General features: G+C 42.9%; 1 protein-coding gene across 2 annotated transcripts in view; it reads left to right on the forward strand.

Moving 5' to 3' along the window:
• Positions 1-15,583, forward strand: part of PREPL (prolyl endopeptidase like) — a 76,184-nt gene that overhangs the window by 47,109 nt on the left and 13,492 nt on the right. For both annotated transcript variants that reach the window (XM_088477270.1, XM_088477269.1), the window contains exons 9-11: positions 7,535-7,738; positions 11,950-12,122; positions 12,259-12,475. In XM_088477270.1, coding sequence (XP_088333396.1) covers positions 7,535-7,738; positions 11,950-12,122; positions 12,259-12,475 — 594 coding nt within the window. The remainder of the gene's footprint in view (positions 1-7,534; positions 7,739-11,949; positions 12,123-12,258; positions 12,476-15,583) is intronic.

A 15,583-nucleotide genomic window follows, 5' to 3' on the forward strand; every position in this document is an offset into this window, starting at 1 on the left:
ATAAATGATAGAAGCTGATCACCTCTGTCCTCTTTGTTTATGGACTTCAGTGCACCACAAATTACATTTTCTAGAGTGAGTGCTGCATCATGGATGTTTGTGTGTGTATATAATATGCATATATGTGTGTGTCTGTATGTGTGTGTGTGTATATATATATATATATATATATATATATATATATATTATGTGTGTGTGTGTGTGTGTGTGTGTGTGTGTGTGACAAAGGTCCATGCACAGGACCGAAATGTCGGATTTTGAACATTTTTTTTATTTTTTTTTTAGATTGAGTACATTTTTATTGGTTTATAGATATACATCAACAAATAACCAAGCAAAATAAATAATAAAAAAAAAAAAAATATATATATATATATAATAATAAAAAAAATAAATTATATATATATATATATATATATATATATATATATATATATATATATATATATATATATATATATATATATATATATATATATATATATATATATACACATATATACACATAATCAAATAACAGTATCTGGAATATAAAACCTAGATCCACAAACTGCATCCCAGATCCATTGCTTATAAAAAATATAATATTAATCTGTATACCAAAACAATAAACATAGAGAAAAAAAAATATATATATATATATACATACATACATATACACACACATAAACATATATATATATATATATATATATATATAAAATATATATATATATATATATATATATATATATATATATACCACACTATACAAATATTGGAATATTGTCAAAAATAACACCTGAAAAATTGGCAAAATTAACTCAATAAATTCTGCTCTCAACGTATCACACAGCACATTACCTCCAACAAAGTAACAATCTACCTCACTATCCTAACAATAATATACCGGTCAATCATTAGGCAGTGCACGGGCATAACAGGATTTAAGCCAACTGCTCCAGATACGTTCATACTTCTTCTCAGCTTTGCGACAAATAAACACATGTTTTTCATGTTCAACAGTGGTACGGACCAAGGACAGCCAAGCATTATAATCTGGTCCTGTAGGAGCCATCCACGACCGAGCCACACATACCTTAGCTAGTGTACACATATTGACAATGCATTGCTTAAGATATCTGTCCACTACCCCATCGTCCATAGAGCCTAAACAGCACATCAATGGCGTAGCTAAAGTGGGAGCAATACCTGTATTGGACAAAACTCTCAGAACCTTATTCCAAAAAATGCTAACCACCGGACAATCCCATAGAAGGTACCAGAAAGTACCGCTACTAATTTTACACTTAGGGCATATGTCAGATGCTCTCCCCCCAAATTTTATCAAACGAACAGGAGTTAAATAGGTACGGTGTAGAATAAACAGTTGAATCTGTTGAAATCTTATAGAAGTCGTGGAAATACGAGGAGCTTCTAGAGCATTATCCCAGTCCGTATCACTTATAAGGCCAATATCTCTCTCCCACTAAGATGTGGTAAACTATCCTTATGATAAGAAGACAATATATAGGAGTATAAGTAAGAAAGCGTCTTCCGGGGACCTAAAGATAAAAGGAATGACTTCAATGGGGATATTTGAATTAGAGGAGGGCCATCTGAAAATTGAGCTGAGAGAGCATGCTGTAATTGTAAATATCTATAGAAATATGATTGAGGGAGATGATGAGCTTCTTGGAGTTGTGCAAAAGATTTAAGAATTGAAGTGTCATATAAATGACCCAGTGTAGTTACACCATTAGAACCCCATGTCACCTCAAGCTGTAAAGAGGCCAGTTCAGGTAATATACGATAACTACATAGAGAAGTGTCTGGATCTAATCCCGTAAACTGTAGAATACTAGATACCAATTTCCATATCTTAATAGCTTGCATCAACAGGGGAGGGCCTTTCTGTATAATTCTACCCGCAAGCAAGGCCTGTAATGGTGTAAAGTTAGGGAAAATCTGAGAAACCAACAAAACGTGCAGGGCATTATGGGAGTCATCTTGAAGCCATAACCGTATATGTGCCATCTGCACCGCATAATAATAAAATTTGAAATTTGGAAGAGCCAAACCTCCCGCAGACCTAGATCGGGTCAGAGCTGCCAATTGAATACGTGGTCGACGATTCACCCAGACCAATGAAGAAAGAAGACTATTCAAACGCCTAAACAATGTATCTGTAATAAAAACAGGAGAATGCTGCAAAACGTACACAAATTTTGGCTGCACCACCATTTTGATTAAGTTAATTCTACCAGTAACGGTAAGAGGGAGCCGGCGCCAGGACTGAAGTTTGCCCTTTAAATAGACAAAAAGGGGCTCAACATTCAATACTATATAGTCCTTTGGGGAATTAGTTATCCAGATACCTAAATATTTAAATTTATTTACCCAACAGAGAGGGAGAGTGATAATGGGAACAGTCGGATACAACCCCCTAAGAGGAAGGATAGATGATTTGTCCCAGTTTATCTTAAGACCAGAAAAAAATCCAAATTGTTCTATGACTTGAAGAACCACAGGCATAGCTGTTACATAGTCAGACAAAAAAAGTAATAAATCATCTGCATATAAGGAAACTTTGTCCATTCTATTACCCAATTGTAGACCTATAATATCAGGGTGAGAACGTATAATACAGGCTAACGGCTCAATAGCCAATGCAAACAGGGTTGGGTACAAGGGGCAACCCTGTCTTGTGCCCCGAGACAGGGGGAAGGATGGGGAGATAAACCCATTCACTGACACCCTGGCAGTAGGGTTCGCATACATTAGCTTTACCCATCAAGAACACCGGCCCAAACCCAAAACATAACATGACCTCCCACAGAAAGGGCCACTCCACAGAGTCAAATGCTTTTGCAGCATCTAATGACACAATAACAGAGGACGATTCCTCGCCATGGGAGGCCTGTAAGTGAGTGTGCAGCCTTCTAATGTTCTCCGACGTCGACTTGCCTGGCATAAATCCTGATTGGTCTGGGTGAATAATCGAAGTAATAACAGTGTTTAGTCGAATAGAAAGGATCTTAGCCAAAATTTTGGCATCTGTGGGAATTAGAGAAATTGGCCTATAGGAATCAGGGTATCTAGGGTCCTTCCCGGGTTTAGGGAGCACAACAATTATGGCTTCAGACATAGATGGAGAGAACAAATTTTCTTCATAGAGCCCATTAAACAGATCTAAAAGTCTTGGAACAAAGATACGAGCATGTTTTTTATATATCTCTATGGGAATCCCATCAGATCCGGGTGCCTTGTTACCGGGAAAGGAACTAATCGCAGCATCTACCTCCTCCAGGGTCAACGGGGCATCTAAATACGCCCGAGCCTCGGATGACTATTTTGGAAGCCTAGCAGAAGCAACATATAATGACAAAGCATTCACGTCCTCAGTCAACTGTGTTTGATATAAGTTTTTATAAAATAAACTAAAAACCTCTGCAATATCTTGTGTAGATGTGACCATAGAGCCCTCAGGCCCAATTAGTTCCGAGACAACAGCAGAAGGACGATCAGCATGAACCAAGTGTGCCAGAAAACTACCAGTTCTGTCAGCCTGCATATAATATAAATGAGAACGGCATAACAGTCTACGGTTCATTCTATCTGTCAAATGATCAGTCCACTCTGTCTGTGCAGTCAACCATTTTAAATGTGAAGATTCCAACTTGTCCCCCAAGTAATTCAACTCAAGATTTCTACAGGCCATCTCCAAAACACATTCTTTTTCCCTATAAAATGTTTTTAATTCTGCTACCCTTTTGATCAGAGACCCACGTAAATAGGCCTTGAAGGCGTCCCAAACATTAGCTACAGAGGCAGATCCCACATTGTCAGTGAAATAGCCATCCCACATAACTTCCAGATGTTGTAACATTTTTACTGAGATGCGATAAAGAGATGTATTTAAGAAGACTGGTGAGTGCTACCCCCCCCCCTTTTTTTTCTACTTTTATATATATGTGTATATATGTATGTATGGGCAATGTATCGAGTGCAGGTTAGGTTAGGGGGGAGTGTTGGAGGTCAGACAATACAACCCGCATATATACACTTTCTTGGAAAGACCTTATGTGCTTATATAGTAGCAATTACATATTTTTTCCCCCTGCTATCGTTATAGTGATTATTGTCTGCTCATAAAAGAGCTGGTATTTAATTTTCTAAAATGTAATTTTCTGGTCGGTTCGGCACATTTGCTGTACAGTTTGCCTCCCTGTGGGTTGTGGAGTGTTGCAGCCATTCACAATCTGTCTTCATCTCACGCGGCCACTTATTTGTGGGTCTCACGTCTCCTCTTTTCTTCGCCTCTCCCAATTCTTTCCCTCCCCCTGCATTAAAAAAGCGATGATGCCTGAGATGAAAGGAATAGAATGTAATCAAATCCTGAATGTGTTTGCAGCGGTGCAGTCACTAATTTTTTGCTGTGTTCTGTTGAATTGTTATGTTTAGGAGAGGAGAATGGTAGTTCTGGCCTTTCAGCGGCTTGCAGAGAATGAATACTGATTTCTTTTTTTTCTTTCTTTCTTTCCTTCCTACATTGAGAATCCCACACATAATAGCTACAAACCACCAAGTGTACATGTGCCAAGAAAGGGGTTATTGTATTGCTCAATGGTTTTTCTTTAGCTCTCCGGTTCAAGGCACCAATTTCGAGTGACTAAATGCTAAAGAGCCAACCTGTAGCACAAGATCGCTAGCTGGAATCAAACAGGCTAGATTACAGGAGCAAGTTGGCCAAGGGAGTATAATCAGAGATAGGGAGGGGGGGAACAGGACTGAATAAAATTATTTGCTAAATATAATGTTACTTAACAAAAATGGAATATCTTCAGTACCTCATTATAACCCCTAAAAGCATTTTTGAACACCAAAATCATAGTTGTGAATTGTAGATTAACTTTTGATATATTCATGATCATTTCAAAAGATTGGGCAGGAGTGTGAGCTGGGTCTACATGTAACAGATGTCATCTATTGTTCTTTGGCTTGAGTAATGATAAATTAAAGAGGATCTAAATGTAAATTTTTAATAAATGAAATAGTTTAAAAAAAAATAAAAAAAAATAACCCTGACTGCAGCAAAAATAATGTCTAGTAATGATTAAAAAAAAAAAAAAAAAAATCCTCTGTTACAAAGTGAATTTATGTCACTTAAGTTGTTGTGGAACTGCGAATCTCAGCATGCCCAACCAACACATTTTTAGTTTTGGCAACGGTTGGGGAATCACTGCTTGATTTATTTCATTATGCTTAACGTATTGGGTAAAAAAAAAGAAGTCCTAGGATAATTTTTAAATAGCGTTCTCGGCACATGGTGGCAGGGTAACTGGTAACAGTGCTAAAGGAAAAGCTGTCATAATTCCAAATTCTCCCTGATCAGTTGCTTTGCACGACTTAAAGCATATAATTTGTCTTTGTACAAGAAAGGAGTATAATCATTTGTAAAGATGCTCAGACGGCCCTAAGAATCTCTGTCATATCCTTTGACACTACTGTTCTGAATGCAGTTGTTTAAAAGCCACCTGCATAGTGATTTAATTCAAAGTCCTAAGATAAATCTGATCATACATTAGAATCCCCCACGTTGGGAAGCTTGCATGTGCCAAGGTCACTGATTGATTCATTTTTTTTCTTCTCCAACGGGGTTTCTGTCATTGCTAGAAGATATGGAAAGCGGTCTCTCACGGGTGAAACGTTATTGTTTATTTCCGTGTTACACTCTCTTCATCAACCTTGTTTCCACTGTTGTTATTATTTGCCAAAGCCTCGTAATTAAACCCTCATCATAACCCCTTCATCAATCACTTAATCCCATCATCCTCCAACATTTATCATTACAAAATCTTCATCAACATTCATATCCGCATCATCCGTCGATAATCTAATGACATTCACAATGTCAACAATCTGTTTGTCGGCAGCATGGTGTCGAGCACACTATGACGGCACGGTACTAATGTTGCTTAGACATTTGTATCTGTGCCGGCAGTATTAGTTTAAATCTGATGCTTTACCGTAATGTTTAAACTCGCATTGCCGACGCAGTTACAGTGGTTTATGTAACATTAGTACCGTGTCGGCATAGCATGCTGGACATCTCGCTACTAACAAACTGATTTGACGACATTATGAATGTCGGCAAAGCATACTGATCCCATCAAATAACACCCATTAAGCCCTCTGTCTATCCAAAAGAACCTCTTTATTGTAATTATCCCCCACACACACAAACACACCTTCATTGGCTTTGCACTCTTTCTACGACTCTTCCCAAGTTGATCTTTGACTTTCACATCAAACGGGAGGCTATGCTCCCCTCTCTTCACCTTGAATACAGACTCTCATGTTCTGGATGTGGTGAGTCCATGCTGAAATATATAGGGCAGTTTCTACTGTTCCTGTTGGAATGTTAAGGTGACATCTTTTATAGTGTTAAATACATGTTTCTGAAGCCAGTAGTGGCACAGACCTATTATTCTTGTGATGCTCTTTTTAATGCTGCTTTGACAGTGTTTGGTCCAGTGTTCGTTCTTGGACTAGATTTTTTTTATTTTTGGTCTATGTATTTTTAATCTTTGCCATCTTGGATTTGAAGTAGCACTCATCTCTGCTTCTGCTATTCTGCTCAAAGCCACAATAGGGCGCTGGTTGGCACAGTGTGACGGAGGGCACTGGTTGGAGCAGTTTTTCATTGCATTGATTGGTGCAGCATGATGGAGGCACTGGCTGGTTTAATATTTAGGCATTATAATAAGACTGAGTAATAGGTATGAGTAATTCAGTGCAGCTCATTGCTAGTTATTATGCTATTTTTACCTACACGTATCACAAAATTGCTGGCTCCTAATCTTTGAGGTCATTTGTCTGAACCTGCTTTATATGGACACTATGTGAAAACAAAAAATCTCCATATTTTTATGTTCTTTTTACAATAAACAGCTCCCCCCGCCAACTAATATTTATTTTATTAAAACAAAACCTGTTTATCCATAGGACATTTTTCCTTTTGACTTTTTCGACAATACACTAGTTCTGCAGAGATCAGTGATCAAGACAGCCTGACAATGACTCAATTGCGGGAGCTGCTCGACTTCACCGTTTAGTGGCAAGCCGTGCGCTCTCTATAGGTAGAGGAGTCAACCTTTCTCCTTTTGTACGTGAAATTTTACTTTGAAATATCACTTCACAGAGCAAATTTAATTTGACAAGAAAATCATGACTTGTTTCATAGATTGCGTTTTAATTGAAATAGTGATTGAATTTCATTATAGTGTTTAAATGAAAAGGTCATTAACAAGTTGAGTGCAGCGAACCATTCAAGCGCTACCACTGTCAGCGAGGGTTTTGTTCTGCGCATGTAAGCCTTTTTTTTTTTTTTCTTATTGCTTTGCTATCCGTATATATAATTATCATATGAATTGAGGTGAAACAGTTTTCCAGATTAAATCTATCACAAATATGCAGGGATTTGGTAAGGATACGACAATGAACTGCTTCCATGTATGTTTTTCTATTTCTCTTTTTGTCCCCTTTTATTCAGTTTCCGATATGGGCCTGTGCGCTGCAGCCAGCTCTGCAGACGGAGGAAAGCGCTAACAGCATCAGATTTTACCTGGAGTCACCCATACATCAGCCAGTCATGTTTGCTTATTCAGTCTTAGAAAACAGGTTGTCAGAAGGAGCTGATCACTCCAGCGAGGAGGATGAGAGCTGCCGTATAGTACGAATGAAAGCCAAAAGCAAGGTTGGCTTCAATCTATCCACCGCAGTTTAAAGCTAAAATAACAGGATAAAAATGTATTCACTGTCTTAGCCCTGTGAACTCTAGCCCGCCCTTTTAAATACAGCAGAGACGATTCTCAGTCGCACACAACTTTGACGCTTTACCGTAAGGCCGCAGCAGCCTACTTAAAAGCTTATGCTAACGAGTGTATTCGCCAGTGTACGCTGAACATCCATGCGTCTGCATGTGGAATGCCGTGTTGCCCACTGTTTTTTCTGCAGCCGCAACCGTCATCATCCGTACTGTATCTGGACATGCTCCCACTCTATGCTAAGTGCTATAGATCCATCTGAAGCAGGCGTCCCATCTCCGTCCACACGCTACCAAAGTTGGCGCTCGCACCCACGACACTCCCGTCCGCATGGTAGCCACCCAGAAATGCCCACTGATCGGAAAGAGTGACCCAGTCAGTCCGTCCACACTTGCGATCTCCGTCCATGTGCGCATGCCTGATTTGGCGAGTGCGCTGTCTCAGATTCCTTTCTGCGGCACCCGCGCAGTATGCTAAACTCTGCGAAGGTGCGTCCACAAACCCACATGCATCCATCTCCGTCAAGCCCAGATTATGCTGTCGCTGATTCTCTGTATAGCTGTGCACTATATCTGACTGGGGATTGCACTGGTAACTTGTGCTGACAGTGCGTGTTTCTATGCCGTTCGTATGAGCTGTTGTCTGACCTTCCGTGTGTTTCCTCTCCACGAATCAGCTGCTGACTCCATAACTGTATTGGTGACTACGACCATTTTGGTACATATATGAAACTTGGATAACAAGCAGTTTGAGTGTATAATTGTTTTAGCACTTTTCTGTTGCAGAGGTTGAGAAACGTCCACAAAAAAAATTGCAATTAGTGCTCTAAATTTGTCATATACTACAGAAAAGCCACAAGACCCCCTCATATAGAGCTAAAGGGCAAATCGGCGGGTTCTAAACCTCGGTGGTTTGGCGCCGGTATTGCTATCCGCAGATTTACTAATGCCAAAACATCTGCAAAACCGCTATCAAAACAAATTTTAGAGTAGAACAGTGCTGTCATTTATAAATCACAGCCAAACCGCTGGGGTTTAGAACCCGCTGTTTAGTAAATTTTGCCTGAAATCTGTAGCAATCCAGTAAACTTGATAGAAAGATGCAACCTTACAAACCATAATGGACGTTCTACAAATTCTTCTGGTGTGCCCCGTCAATCTAGATACCAATTTTTAATAATGTAATAAACATTAGAAAAAACAATGTATGCAATATTTTATTACAGTATTGTCTATAGGCTTGTACCATTTTTATCCGTAACTTCCAGCAAAAAGTCTCACATTTTTCACACAGCAGCTATGTCATGACAAAACGATTCCCACATATATAACGGAAGGGAATGGGTATGAAATCTCGGCTGTCGGGATGCCGCTGGTCAGAATACCGACAGCGGCATCCCGACATCCATAGGAAGTCACGGTAAGTATTTATCTAGCCCCTCCCCTAACTGGTGCCTAACCCTAATAACCTTCCCCCCAATGGCCTAAACCTAACCTCCCCGGACTCTCCCTGGTGCCTAAACCTAACATGCCCCCCTAGTGCTTAAACCTAACCTCCCCCTCCTCGCATCCTAATCCTAACACTCCCTACCTGGTGCCTAAGCCTCACCCTCCCTCTAATGCATAACCCTAACCACGCTACCTAACTCTAACCTCCCCCTAACACCCCGATACTTATCTTCGGGATTACACACAGCGGGTAAAATAAGTATTGAGCACATCATCATTTTTCTCAGTAAATATATTTGTAATGGGGCTATTGTAATGAAAGTTTCACCACATGAAGTATGCCAGTACCGTATGCTAAAAAAACAGCCCCACACCATGATGTTCCCACCTCCAAACTTCACTGTTGGTATGGTGTTTATGGGGTGATGTGCAGTGCCATTTCTCCTCCTAACATGGTATGTATTATGGTATCCAAAGAGTTCAATTTTTGTCTCATCTGATCAGACTATATTCTCCCAGTATTTCACAGGCTTGTCCAAATGTTGTGCAGCAAACTTTAAACGAGCTTCAACATGCCTTTTCTTCAGCAATGGAGTCTTGCGTGGTGAGCGTGCATATAAGCCATGCTGGTTGAGTGCAGTACTTATTGTTTTCTTGGAAACAATTGTACCTGCTAAATCCAGGTCTTTCTGAATCTCTCGACAAGTGGTCCTTGGCTCTTGGACAACTCTTCTGATAATACTTTTCATTCCTCTGTCAGAAATCTTGCGGGAAGCACCTGGTCGTGGCCGGTTTATGGTGAAATTATGTTATTTCAACTTCCGGATTATGTGCTCACTGGAACATTCAGAAGTTTAGAAATCCTTCTGTAACCAATGCCATTAGTATGTTTTGCAACAATAAGGTTGCGAAGGTCTTGAGAGAGTTCTTTGTGAGATGTTTCTTGTGTGACACCTTGGTAATGAGACACCTTTTTATAGGCCATCAGTTGGGACTGAACCAGCTTATACTAATTTGCACTGATAGATTTCAGCTGGTGTCTTGGCTTTCCATGCCTGTTTGCACCGCCCTTTCTTCATGTGTTCAATACATTTTCCCTGTGGCATTTCACATTATTAAACATAACTTAATTTCTGGACATCTATGGTTTGATTTCTTTGCATGTGTGGATTGCATTTGGTGAAAATTTCATTACAATAGCCCCATTACAAATAATATATATATTTACTGAGAAAAATGTTGATGAGTTCAATACTTATTCTACCCGGTGTGTGTCTGTCTGTATGTATGTATATATATATATGTATATATATATATGTATATATATATATATATATATATATATATTTTTTTTTTTTATTTTTTTTATAGACAGTTCAGCATTGCACAGACATGCACACACACAAGCGGACCAAGACTACACAAACACCTCTTTCATTTAAAAAGTTAATGCAGGCAAATAAAAACAGCAAAATGTATTAAAGATTCCCACCTCCCCGCCAACAACATCCGTACCTTCGCCCAGTAACCACCCCGCCCTGGCAAGACACCACATACACATCCCCGCCGGCACCTCCTTTCCTCTGCCGCGCATCCCCACATGTAATACACACACCTGTGAGGCTCCGAGAGAAAGTGCCACAGACACAGTCAGTAAGTCACTGGGCGCAGCTCATCATTCAGCCTCTTACGATGCACCATCGTCGGAACAGCCTGGGAGGAGCTGCGCACTGCAGCTGCAGGTCCCCCTTCATCAGCCAGCCCAGCCAGTGCAGAAAGCCGGCTGCTCCTTCTCTGCACTTTAATAGAGCGGTGGCCAGGGGGGGTTTCTAGGTACTCGGAAACCCCCCCTGCGTGCGCGGGTGATATATATAATATATATGTGTGTGTATTCACCCCATTAGCTCACTGTAACTCAAAGCTTGGATAGAGATAAAGTACCAACTGATCAAATCCTAACTCTCATTTTTGAAGCACAGCCTATGCAATAACAGTAGTTGATTGGTTAGTACGTTATTTCTCTCCAAGCTTTGATAAATCTCCCCCTCAGCATGCAGTCTCCAAGGAGGTTGCACATCAGCAACAGAAGGAACTGGTGACATCAGCAGCTGTAGCCTATCTGTAAGCACACGTTTTTGCATTAAAAAAAAAAATCTTGTACTTAAAATACATATTTTTATACACCAGAAAAGCATATGGATGCATATTTTGTGGCATCTTCTATCATTTCAACTCTGCGATGGGAGAGGTGGCTAAGTATTGGCTAAATACAGGAAGGTTATGTTTATGTGACCACAATTGAAGTAGATCTGGAGGCGCACACATATACCCTTCTAACGAAAAATGTCTCATTCATTACTACGCTGGCTATGTTATATAATGTCGCTGCCATCTATTCACATTATAAATAATTGGACCGCAGCCCATTTTTGAAGGTGAAAACAACAGATGTTTTTTCTATTTAGCTTAATTTTTATTTGTTTTTTGTGTTTGTATATAATTCTATTTTACTAGTAAAGGGACCTTCCCCCCTCAGGCCCACTTCCTGTCTGCTCTTCTGCCCCACCCCCTGTCTGCTGCTCTGTCCCGTCCCTGCCTCCTCGCTCCATCACCTAAAATATATTTAGGATGTGTTAATATTTTTATGTGTATGAAATCTTGTTTGAAGCTTCTCCCTTTCTCCCTGATAACAGGATGGCACTTTGGTGCCAGTTACAGTTTTCTATAAAGTTGGTGGTGGGCTCAGACAGAGGCCTCTCCTAGTCCATGTCTACGGAGCCTACGGTATGGAGTTGAATATGCGTTTCAAAGCTGAGAAGAGAATGTTGGTTGAAGGTGGCTGGATATTAGCCTATTGCCATGTAAGGTAATATCAAAAATAACTATTTAGTGTTACTATTACATATCCATACATATGTACAGTGCTTATTTTTCACAGAATAGGTAAAATATTTATATAGTATATATGTGTGTGTGTTTTTTTTTTTTTTTTGTCTTCGCAGAGGTGGTGGTGAACTGGGCTGTGACTGGCATAAACAGGGTATGTTGGATAAGAAGCAGAATGGCCTGGATGACCTACAGGCTTGTATGTCTTATATCCATGACCTGGGATTTTCGAAGCCCTGTCACACAGCATTGGAGGCAGCCAGCGCAGGAGGGATGCTGGCTGGTGCTCTGTACAATTCCAGTCCACAGCTCTTCCAAGCAATGATTTTAGAGGTACCACCCTATTGTATTTCTCCTATATATTCTCCAGTGATATGTGGTTGGTTAGAGCCCAGGTTCTCAACCTCTGGTATGTGCACCGCAAGCTTATCAACAGGCGTAATTTAAAAACATTTAAATGTATAAGGAGTGGCTTGGTATAGATGTCATCCAATTTAAGCGGTACTTTGAATAGTTTTATACATATTAAGGGGTACTTATTATAAATTGACATACTTTAGAGCAGGGATGGGGAACCTCAGGCCCGGGGGCCGTACAAGGCCCCCAGAATCATTTGGTTTGGCCCTTGGAGCTTTTTTCTGCTAGCCTCATCTGGCTAGCAGGGTGCCTAGAATGGCACCCTGCAGGCAGAATCTATGCAGCAGTGCCGCCTGGAGCTTCAGACGGTCACACCGCTGCCCTTACAGCTCCCCAGAGCATCCTCAGGATACTCCAGGCATTGCTGTAATCACCGATAATTGTGGCCCCACCCCTGTGTGACATCACACAGAGGGGGAGTGGCCTGCACCAGACCCACGAATAATATACATCTCAAAATGGCCCACGGCAGAAAAAGGTTCCCCACCCCTGCTTTAGAGGCTAAACAAGGAGATTATTCACAAGGTCACTAGATGCTAACTTTGGTCCATGGCCTCCATTCAGTATCTCTGTGCAATTACTTTTCAGTCAGTGCAGTTGCCAATGGGTGTCTATAATGATCTCACATTTTCTACTTCAGGGTCCATAGGGTATCCACAGGATACCTTGGGGTATAGGTGTGACGTCAGTCGCAGGGCACCAAAGAGTTAAGCTTTCAGCCTCCCAGGATGCACTAGGTCCCCCTCCTATACCCCGCCCCCGGGCCAAGGAACCTCAGTTTAGTTTGGTGCCCGGCCGGAGTCGTGTGCACCTGTTGGAGTGGGGGCTAGAAGAGCCCCTGAAGCTTATTCTTCATGCAGCTGTGGCTGCACAACTGGATGAACAGCATGGACAGTCAGTCCTGACGTCCATGCTGTCTTCCCTACACCCCGCCGGTACCAGAACGCCGGTACTGATCCGGGGATGCTGGTGGGCGTCTGGGGTCACAGCTAGCGGTGACCCCAGATGCTCCGGACCATGGCCGGATTCAAGGGGGACAGAGGTAAGCAGCGGGGTCCCGCGGTGGGTCCCCGCTGATCACATGGTCCTAAGTCCCCAGGCAGGGGGCTCCCTGGGGACTGGCTGCAGCGTGGAGCCAGGCGACCAACCTGCGCTTCCACTACCCCCTGGGACAGCGGACCGCAGCAGAGCGGTAGCGCTGCGGCGTCCCAGGGGTTAAATGCATGCCAGGGGAGCGCGCCTTCCCTGTCTCACAGCCGGCGCCTCCCCCGCTGCACACAGCCCTCTCTGCATGCTGCCGACTGGTCCTGTGGCAGCGCTCCTCCCCCAGGCCAGCCTCCTCTCTGCTCCTCGGCGGCCATCTTCTCCAGAACGCATGGTGAACGCTGCTGGAAGCGCTGGACGGAAGCATCGTGGTCTGGGTCCCCCCGCATACCTCTCCTCCGCTGTGGTCAGGTCTGTGTATGCAGCGCTGTGTCCTACCAGGCCCTGTGTCTGTGTAGTTGAGTGATCAGCGCTGTTAGTGCAGGAATTGTTATTTTTCTGCATTGTATGTGACTGTGCTAGCGCTGCTGCCTGTAATCTTTTCTTCTCTAAACTGTTAGCTTTATTACTGTCCCTGTTCTTTCTGCTAAAGCCCTTGCGGTGCGGTGCTGCAGGGTGGTCTCTCGCCTATTTAATACTTAATTGGTGAGAGAGGTCACATACGTGGTGCCATCATGTCTGAAAGTGATTTTCCCCTCCGGCTACAGTGTACCACGTGCAAAGTACCGTTAGCGGAGGGGGAGGGTAGCGCGGAGGGCCTTTGCCGGCAGTGTTTGTCCATGGCGCGGCCTATTACGGTTACAGCACCGGTACAGGAGCCGCCCTGGGCTTGTTTCGCTCAGGCGTTAACAGCTTTAGTGGGCCAGTTAGCTCCGCAGCCCGCGTTTACTCCGATGGGTTTGTCCCAGCAGTCTGTGGTGTCGTCACCCATGCAGGGGTTCCCACGACAATTGGTGGTACCCCACAGTCTCCCTATTTCCCCGCTCCCGGGTTCTCAGGAGCCAGCGTGGGTTAACTCCCTGACGAGTTCTGTACAGCACTTGTCGGATGTGTTGCAAGGGGAGTCTGTGATGCGGTCTCATAAAAGGCCGGTGGCGTCTCTGTCCGCTCCTTATGAGGATGACGAAGGGACGTCTGATGATGGGGAGATTCTAGATCCTTACGATCAGGAACCTCTCCATACTAAGGACGCTGATGCTAAGTCCAAAGTATATATTCCTGGACTTATTCGGGCGGTCCGCACAGCCTTGGTGATTGAGGACGAAGTTCCCCCAGCGGCTAAATCTAAGTATGCCTTTTTCAAAGATGTGAAGGGCGATGCCACAGTCTTTCCTCTTTCGGGTCAGTTGGTGGACCATTTAGAGGAGGCGTGGAAACAACCTGGCAAAAGATACCAGCCGCAGAGACGCCTGGCGGTGGCTTATCCGTTCGCGGATAATTATTTTGCGAAGTGGGAATCCCCTCCACAGGTGGATTCTCACGTGACCCGTCTTGTCCGTAGTGCCACATTGCCGATGCCATCCATGTCCTCCCTTAAGGATGCTACGGACCGCAAGGTAGAAATCTGCCTGAAGTCCGCTTATTCCCTTGCAGGGGGGGCAGCACGGCCGGCTATGGCCATTTGCTGGGTTGCCAGAGCGATGGAGCGCTGGGCGGATTCATTAGAGGCTTCTTTTGAATCCGACTGTCCGGCCGATCAGGCGGAGTTGATTGGCAATCTCCGTGATTCGGCCACCTACTTCAACGAGGCGGCTCTAGACATTAGTACTCTGGTGTCTAGAATTTCTTCAGCAGCGGTAGCTGCTCGTCGCACCTTGTGGCTGCGATCCTGGAAGGCGGACGCAGATTCCAAGAAAGGTCTGGAAGCGTTGCCGTTTACCGGAGAAGTTCTCTTCGGTCCGGATCTGGATAAGATTGTGGCCACGCTGGCGGCAGCCAAATCTGCCTGTCTCCCGTCGGCCGCTGCTCCTTCTGGTTCGG

Source organism: Taudactylus pleione, unplaced genomic scaffold, assembly GCF_031769625.1.
Source record: "Taudactylus pleione unplaced genomic scaffold, aTauple2 ptg000201l, whole genome shotgun sequence".
Lineage (NCBI taxonomy): Eukaryota > Metazoa > Chordata > Amphibia > Anura > Myobatrachidae > Taudactylus > Taudactylus pleione.